This window comes from Theropithecus gelada, unplaced genomic scaffold (assembly GCF_003255815.1).
Source record: "Theropithecus gelada isolate Dixy unplaced genomic scaffold, Tgel_1.0 HiC_scaffold_51, whole genome shotgun sequence".
Classification (NCBI taxonomy): Eukaryota; Metazoa; Chordata; class Mammalia; order Primates; family Cercopithecidae; genus Theropithecus; species Theropithecus gelada.
The window spans coordinates 1-8,826 of record NW_020261706.1 but is presented as its reverse complement, the minus strand read 5'-3'; the positions used below and the strand labels follow the sequence as shown (position 1 = coordinate 8,826).

Genomic DNA, 8,826 nt, shown 5'->3' with positions numbered 1-8,826 from the left:
CGCGGGCCGGGTGGGGCGCAGGCGGGCGGGCGGGGAGCGCCCCGCGTCCCAGCCCCGGGCCGGGCCCTGAGTGCGCGGGCTCCGCGCCGCCGCCGCGCCATGGCGGAGACCAAGATCATCTACCACATGGACGAGGAGGAGACGCCGTACCTGGTCAAGCTGCCCGTGGCCCCCGAGCGCGTCACGCTAGCCGACTTCAAGAACGTGCTCAGCAACCGGCCCGTGCACGCCTACAAATTCTTCTTTAAGTCCATGGACCAGGACTTCGGGTCAGTCGGCCACGGGGCCTGCGCGAGCCTGGCGCGCGCTCGGGGGTCGCACCTGCCAGCGCGGGGACGGGGCGGGGGTCCAGGGCGGTCCGCGCCTCCGCCAGGTGCGGCGCCGGTGGCTGCCTCGGCCCGCGTGCGGCGCGTGCCCACCTGTCTGTGGTGTGGGGCGATGGCAGGCTGGGGTCCCGGCGTCCCTGCTCCCAGCCTCCCGGTCCCGAGTCCTGCCTTGGCCCGGGTCGGACTCGGTCGGCCGCATCCCTTCCACCGGGGCTGGCCGGGAGCGCCTGCCGTTGGTGTGGGCTGGGGTCAGGGGTGTGTGTGTCAGTGAGAAGGGAGCAGGGTGGGGTTTTCTAGCTTGGATGGGGAGACGTGGGGGGACAGGTTCACCAACCTGTCTGCTAGGGTTTGCAGAAGCTCCCCAGGGCTCAAGACAGGTTCTCCTGGCCCCCTTCTTCGGGGTCCCTGTGACAGGGCGGAGGTCAAGGGTCACTGGTGGCCTTGAAACTTTATTCGCCCACCCCTGCTCTGAGCTCCCTGTCTGCCCCGTCCCCACTGAGCCACAAAGCGCTTGCGTTCCCAGAGCAGCTCAGACCATCTGCTGTTTCGGGGCAGCCTGGGTCAGCGTCTCAGTGCCGGGTCTCAGTGGTGGTGGTCCCAGGCGAGGATACCCCTGCTGTGCTGAGCTGGGCCCTCTGGGACAGGGAGCAGGAGGCTGGCCGTCTGCTTGAGGCCTGGCCTAGCCCGGCCTGGCCACCAGTAACCTGAGTCCCCAGTTCCAGCTCAACAGTGCTGGGGGCGGGCTCAGGCCTCGTGGCCCCAGGAGGTGAGCCTCTGGCAAGCTGTGTCCTTGTGTGTGGCCGCCTCTTGGGATTGTGACATTAAGGCTGTTTCATGCATTCTGTGGTTGCAGGGTCCTCAGGCAACCCCAGGTCCAGTCAAGCTGGGTCCACTCTGGGGCTCTCAGGAGGCCCAAAGGACATCTGGACAGCTGTACTTTCCTTCCCCACCCCCACCACCAGGCAAAGCAGAGAGGGCAGGGTGCGTCCTTGGCAGCCTCTGAAGGCTGGGCGCTCCCCGCTCTGCTCGGCGGCCCTCCTGCCCGCGCCAGTCAGGTTGGGCAGGAGGGGGTGGTTTGTTTTCTGAGTCTCGTCCGGGCTCCTCCCCCACTGGGGCACCTTGCAGTCCCTGCTCCTCTGGGCCTGGGCATGGGGCATGTGTCAGGTGCTTTTGTTTTTAACTTAGTTTATTATTCTAACAAAAGTTACCAAAGTCACTAATGCTTTTTGTCACAAACGTGTGCCACCAATAAATGCGTGGTGAGGCGGTGCCCAGCTCCCAAGTTCTGCTCCTGGACCATGCTCTGGGATGAAGCCCTGGGGGAGTCCGCCTTCTGCTCCTGACACCCACTGGGGGCTGCCCAGGGCTGAGACAGCCTGACTGTTGCCCCCATACACCTTCCCACAGTGGCTGCATATACCGGGCACATTCGGAGGACCCGGGGGCTCCTGCGCCTGGGAACAGGGTGGGCAGGTCTGAGTGTCGAAGCAGGCTTGGGCTCCGATGCAGCCGGGAAAGAGACAGGGGAGCTTCAGTGTACAGCTTTAGAGGGTGCAGGCTTACAGGGAGCTGGGAGGCAGTGGGGCTGCGGAGGTCAGGGCTGGGCTGGGCTGTGGGGCTTGGAAACAATGGACTGGGGTGATGCTGGAGTCCTGAGACGGGGGCCTTGCTCTGTAGCCTTCCAGGTCCTCTGGCTGCGATGGGGGGCCTTGCTCTGTGTCCTTCCTGCTCATCTGGCTGGTGGCCTCAGGAGCCTACGGAGGACCCCTTTTGATTGCTTCCTTGTTCCCTTCTCCTGAGTTCTACCTGCTGAGCTCTCGGCGCTGTCTGTTTTGTGGAACAGAACTCCTGTGGGAGGGGCTGGTTGGTCAGTCATACTCTAGCTTAAGTGAGAGCTGAACTGGCACTGGCTCTGGATACCAAGTGAATGTAGCTGGAGGTGGGGGGAAGAGAAGGCAGGTCCTGGCTGGTCTGGGGTGGCCTCCATAAGAGAGGGAGCCTCAGGCTGGGGACCCTGAGGAGGCCCTGGTGAGTCGGGGGTTCCTGTACCAGCCCCTGCTGCATTCTCAGCCCAGCCTTGGTTCCCCCGGCCTAGGCTCCAGAGCATGACTGACCACCTTGCAGTGCAGGGAGCCTGGGTCGTGGCCACAGCCCCGTGCCCTGGGCCGGGCCCCACTCCCCACACATGGCTTCGGCCCAGTGGGAGAAGGTCCCCTGCCTGTCCTCCACTTTTCATGTCCTGGTCACAGGCATTTTGACCTAGGATCCTCAGGGCTGGGAGGAGGGCAGAATTGGGGAGGGTCTCCATCTGGTGCTGGGTTTGGTGGTTGGCAGGGGTCTTGCCCAGCCTTTGGCCGAGGCAGAGGAGGGAGGGTGTTTGGCTCCAGGTCCTCGCTACTGGGTGCGTGGTGGATGCTGGGTCTGCTGGACTTGGCATCGAGCCTGTCTGTTGGGCACAGCTCCCGCAGTTCATCTCCGAGGTGGGGATGACCCAGGCCCAGGAGTGGGGGATGGGTGGAGGCAAGGCTGTGGGCCCAAAGCCCCAGTCCCCGGGGCTGCCTGCCATGGGCCTGGGTGTTGTGACAGCTCCTTGTGCCCTGGGTGGTGCTGTAGGGGCTGTGGAGTTGGGGAGGCTCTGCCTGGCCTGGGCTGCTGGGGGAGTTCCCACTCTGCCCTCCCTGGCTGTGCCACTTGGGGTCTCCGACTCAGCCTCTCTGTGCCGAGTGCCTCCCTGGTGTTGGGAGTTCACCTACTGCCCTCACAGCCAAGGCCAGGCAGGGACACTCGAGCCTGTGTGGCCTGAACCTGGGGAGGGGGCTCAGAGATCCCAGGACTCGGCACCACCTAAAGGACAGGCTGGTGGAGAGCCGCTGGCCCTGGGTCAGGGGTTGGGAGGCCGCAGATCCCCAAGGCTGAGGGCCCTGACCTGGGGGGTGCACAAGGGGATCTGAGGGCACGAGATGGCTCTGCGCCACCAGCTCTGGGCCAGCTACCCCTGCCAGCTTCCATCTCTGCCTTGGGAGAGTGGGGGGCATTCGGGACCACACCACATCTGGGGCAGCTGGCTGTGGCCTCTGGGAGTCTGGAGGGTTCTCTGCATCCTGTGTGGCCATGCTGGCTCCCAGGGCGCTGCCTCTGAGTGGATTCCTCCCCAGGGTGGATGTGTGGGGGCGGCACGCAGAGGTTAGCCAGGCCTCACAGGGAATCCCAAGGTAGGGACACAGTGCTGGCAGGGGCACCCCTGGTAGCTGCCCTGAGTTTCAGCAGAGGCTGCTCCAGAGGTGTGGGGACCCCGCGTGGTGGGTGTGCCCCCAACGCCTGGCCGGCCTCCGGCACCCTCCCCGATCTGGCTGGGGTGCGGACAGCAGGGCTCTGCCTGGGACCTGGGTAGCTGACCCCTGGAGCCCCAGGCACGCCCCACCTTCCCTCTGTGCTGTTTGGGTCCTGCTACCTTTCTCCTGGCTCAACCGGGCTTGGGTCTACACCTGCCACCAGGGGCAAGGGAGGACTTGTTACAGCCTGTTGGGCTGAGGAGGGCGGAGGGAGCAGGGCCTCTGGGCCCTGGCTGGACCTCTGTGCGGGGGCAGGGAGCAGGGACATCCCAGGCAGCCTGGGGTCTTCGTGAGGCCCTGGCTGGGTGGGCAGTGCGGGCTTGGGCCACTCTGGATGGTGGGAGGGGGCAGGGCCCTCTGCCGGTGAAGCCAGGTGGGCATTGCCCTGGGGTGCTGGGTGGCCGAGTGTCTCCCTCGGGTGAGTCAGAGGGTGCTGGGTGACTGTCTCCCTTGGGTGAGTCAGAAGGTGCTGGGGTTGGGTGCGGCAGGCAGAAGCTGCCGGCCAGGCCACCTGGGGCCGTGTGTCGGGCTGAGGTGGGGACCCTGTTGTGGTCAGGTCCCTCAGAGACAAGGGCTCACTGTGGGCCCTGGCCTCCTGGTGGCAGTTGGTGGTGGCTGTGGTGTCCATGGGGCCTGCCTCATCCTGGGTTTCTCCATCCTTTCAGGTGTGACAGCCTCTCACTGTGGCAGCCTCAGCCTGGCATGGGTCATGGCCTTACCTGGGAAGGCTCCTGTGTGGGGGCAACAGACATGGAGGGGTCTGAGAAGTGACCTTCTCTGCTCTTTGGGGGCGTCATGGCCATGGCCTGGCCCTGGGAGGCCTGGGGAGGCAGCTGCAGGACCCTAGAGGGCTGGGGAGGGGTCTCTGCTTTGGCCCTGCCTGCTGTCTTCTCTGTTCTGAGGCTTGGGGCCTCTTGCCAGCAAGTGGGTGGGCCAGGGCTTGGGTGGGAGTGTGGGTTTGCCACTTTGCTGGGGGCCTCCTGCTACCTGCCGCTTCGGAGCCTGGCCGAGTCAAGGTGCCCTGGGGCCAGGGGACCTGGAGCGGCCAGTCAGGGTGGCTCTGTAGCTGGCAATGGGGTTAGCAGCCACAGGGCACTTCCTGCCAGGTGTGCGGCCAGGCCCAGCCCCGTCTCTGGGCTCCCATTTCTCCACTGGCCCCAAGTCCTGGGTGTGGAAAATGCTGCTGGGCAGGGCAGGGTACCACGAGGCGGCGTCCAGATCCTACCCGACCTGCCGCCTGGGCCCTCAGAGGTCAAAGTGTGAATGTTGACCACAGCCCTGCCTTCCTTGCCCCTTGGCCCGGGCACCCGCCCCTGCCCTCTGAACTCTGATCTCAGGTCACCCGGCCTCCTCCTGGTTCGTGTCCCCTGACCCTCTGCAGCCTTCCTGGGTGCCCTCTGCCCCATTCCCAAGCCATTCTGACCCGGGGGTGGACTGGCGAGGCAGCTGGCCAGCTCGCTCCCCCAGGGGCTTTGCCGGCTCCGCGTCCCTTGCTGCCCCTCTAGGTCCTGAGGTGCAGGGAGGCCTGGTGAGTGGAGGTCTTTGTCTCCCTGGCTAGGTGGACAGGACAGGAGGGTGGTGGGCTGCCTCTGGGAACCAGTGTGCCCTCCCAGCCCACCTGCATCCGTCCGTCGGGTCTGAGTGTCCTTGAGCATGGACTGTGAGCCTGGCTAGGGGTGCAGGGCAGGGGTCAGGCAGAGCCCGCTTTCACAGAGCCTGACTCTGGGCAGGCAGGCACAGGGCCTGGGACCTGAGGGTGCTCCTGAGACGTCAGGAGGGTGGAGTGGGGCCATAGGGCGCGGCCGGCCTGATGGAGAGGAGGCTGCTGGGGGATTTGGGCTCCTGGTTGGGAATGACAGATCTGAATGCAGGGGTGGGTGCAGGTGGTCTGATGCCCTGGCTATTGAGGGGTTGGGGGCTGGTCTGGAGCTGGCTGGGAGGTGGAGCAGTGGACCTGTGGTTTGGGGCAAGAGACAGGGAATAGCCTGGGGAGGCTTGGGCCCCGGTAGGCGTAGCTGCTGTTGCTGAGGAGGCTGGGGCCTGGCCCTGAGGAGTCCCAGCGTGGGGGAAGCCTTTGGTGGGGGCTTCAAGCCCCAGGACCAGATGAGGTGGGGGTGGTTGGAGACAGCGTCTGGGGCCACCACATACATAAGTCTGAACCGAGGGCAGCTAGGCAGAGAGGCTTTCCCAAGGAGGCCTCACCCCAGCTGTCCCCCCACCTGGGGACTGGGGACCTTTGACTGAGCCTCCCCTGTGGGGATGTCCACAGCCACTATCACCATGCTGGGGGGTGGTGGCCCAGGATGTGACGGAGAGGAAGGACGGTTCCCGAGAGGAGAACTCGCTAGCAGGGGTGTCCACAGAGTGACATTGTGTGGGGAGGGGGTGTGCCTGCTCTCCAGGCCTCACCTCTAGAGCCACAGGGTCAGGCCCCCTAGGTGGGGCCTCACAGCTGCATCTGCCTACAGGGTGGTGAAGGAGGAGATCTTTGATGACAATGCCAAGCTTCCCTGCTTCAACGGCCGTGTGGTCTCCTGGGTGAGCCCCTGTGTCTTGGCCCCGAGTGCTCGCCTGGGGAGCATTCCAGGGTGGGGCTCTTCCTGGGGGAGGTGGTGGGTGTGGGGAGGCCCTGGCAGGCTGGGTGTGGATAGGGCAGTATGCTGGCCTCCCGTTCCCTGGGTGCCCTGAGGAGGCGACCTGAAGGCGGGTGGGCTGCCCCGAACATGCCTGCTCCCTCCACAGCTGGTCCTGGCTGAGGGTGCTCACTCGGATGCGGGGTCCCAGGGCACGGACAGCCACACAGACCTGCCCCCGCCTCTCGAGCGGACAGGCGGCATCGGGGACTCCCGGCCCCCCTCCTTCCAGTAAGGGCACCGTGGCCACTGGGCCCTGCTACCCCAAGCCCGTCATGGGGGACGCTGGCCAACGGGAGGGAGGCCTGCCTGGGCTGGTAGGCGGGCGTGGCACCTGCTGGGGCTGGGGTCCCATGAGCGAGGGGAGGCTGGGCTGGGAGGCATATGAGGGGCTGGGGCCACAGCCTCCCCACCTGCCCTGCTGTTGTTGTACAGCCCGAATGTGGCCAGCAGCCGTGATGGGATGGACAACGAGACAGGCACGGAGTCCATGGTCAGCCACCGGCGGGAGCGTGCCCGACGCCGGAACCGTGAGGAGGGTACAGTGGTCATATCTGCCCTGCTGTGGACCCCCAACCTCCCTGGGACCCCCATGAGCCATGTTCCTACCACAGCAGTTCCTGTCCCCCAGCCAGTGGCAGTGCTTGGGTGGAGGCTCAGGCCCAGCGAGCCCACAGTTGAGCCACCAGCTCCCAGACCCACAGGCATGTAGCACTGCCAGACAGCCTCAGACACATGACCTCTGGGAGACGCTGCATTCAGCTCCCAACCTGCTGCCCCCACAGCTGCCCGGACCAATGGGCACCCAAGGGGAGACCGACGGCGGGATGTGGGGCTGCCCCCGGACAGCGCGTCTGCCGTCCTGAGCAGTGAGCTTGAGTCCAGCAGCTTTGTGGACTCGGATGAGGATGGCAGCACGAGCAGGTGCGTGTGTGCCCACATGCCAATGTCTGTGTATGTGATGTGCATGTGTCTGCATGAGGTGTTTTCACATTACACGTGTCTGCGCGTGCATGTGTGTGCATGCAAATGTGTACATGGTGCACGTGTGCTTGTGCACGTGTTCCACAGGTGTTTTCACACTGCACATGCCCGCGTGCAAATGTGTGCGATACTCATGTCTGTACATGTGTGTCTGAGGTGTTTTCACATTGCACACGTGTCTGCGTGGGTACCCGTGTGCAAATGTTTACATGATGTGCATGTCTGCGTGTGCACATGTGCGTGAGGAGTGTGTTTTCACAGTGCAAGTGTGTCCGTGTGCATGTGTGCACGTGTGCAGGTGTGCATGTGCAGGCGTACGTGTGTGCAGGTGTGGGTATGTGGGTGCGTGTGTGTGCAGACGTGTGTGTGCAGGTGTGCGTGTGTGCACGGGTGTGCATGTGTGCGCGGGTGCATGTGTGCAGGCGTGCGTGTGTACAGGCGTGCGTGTGTGCCGGTGCATGTGTCCAGGTGTGCGTGTGCGGGTGTGCATGTGTGCATGCGTGCAGGTGTGCATGGGTGTGCGTGTGTTTGCATGTGTGCAGGCGTGCGTGTGTAGAGGCGTGCGTGTGTGCGTGGGTGCATGTGTGCAGGCGTGTGTGCGCGTGTGTGGGTGTGCGTCTACAGGTGTGCGTGTGTGTGCAGACGTGCGTGTGTGCAGGTGTACGGGTGTGCATGTGTGCCAGTAGTGGAGGTGGCTACATGTGTGCCCAGTTTGCCTGTCTCTGGGATTTTTGTGTGTGCTCACGTGCACATCACGTGTGCGGGGCCTGGGGCGTGGACGTCAGGCACTGAGCCTGCTTTTGAACAAGCCTGGCCTGGACCCCTGATTCCCAGGTTCAGCCCGCCCAGCATTGTGGGGGGGCGGAGTCCCCCCGCCCCCCCCTCCCCCCGTCCCGTGCATGTCTAACTCCTCTGAGCTCTGACGGCCTGTCCCCAGGCTGAGCAGCTCCACAGAGCAGAGCACCTCATCCAGGCTCATCCGGAAGCACAAACGCCGTCGGAGGAAGCAGCGCCTTCGGCAGACGGACCGAGTAGGCGGCGGGGCGGGGCGGGGCGGGGCGGGGCGGGGCGGGGCGGGGCGGGTGAGGTGAGGTCAGCGTCAGGCAACCCTGTGCCCCTCACACATGCCCCCCTCCCCTCCGCAGGCCTCTTCCTTCAGCAGCATAACGGACTCCACCATGTCTCTCAACATCGTCACTGTCACGCTCAACATGGGTGAGGCCTCGGGGCGAGGGTTGGGGACGGGGCAGGGGTGGGGCGTGGCCGCAGCTCGCGGCTCGGCTCATCGGGGTGAGGGTTGCGGGCAGGGGCGGGGCTTGGTCGTGGCTCACGGCTCTTCCCGCAGAGAGACATCACTTTCTGGGCATCAGCATCGTGGGGCAGAGCAACGACCGCGGAGACGGCGGCATCTACATCGGCTCCATCATGAAGGGTGGGGCAGTGGCCGCTGACGGCCGCATCGAGCCCGGCGATATGCTGTTGCAGGTGGGTCTGTGGGGACTTTGGGGTGACGTGTGGCTGCGGGTGGGCCTGTGGGGGCTTTGGGGTGAC

General features: G+C 65.1%; 1 protein-coding gene across 1 annotated transcript; it reads left to right on the top strand.

The window, feature by feature from the left end:
* Positions 1-19: 19 nt before the first annotated feature.
* On the top strand, positions 20-8,760 carry LOC112617847 (segment polarity protein dishevelled homolog DVL-1; the record flags this gene model as incomplete). The annotated part of the gene is made up of 8 exons (XM_025374511.1): positions 20-269; positions 6,127-6,196; positions 6,401-6,522; positions 6,727-6,830; positions 7,077-7,215; positions 8,213-8,306; positions 8,421-8,490; positions 8,621-8,760. Coding segments are annotated over exons 1-8 (909 nt in total), but the record flags the coding sequence as incomplete, so codon positions are not given.
* Positions 8,761-8,826: the final 66 nt, after the last annotated feature.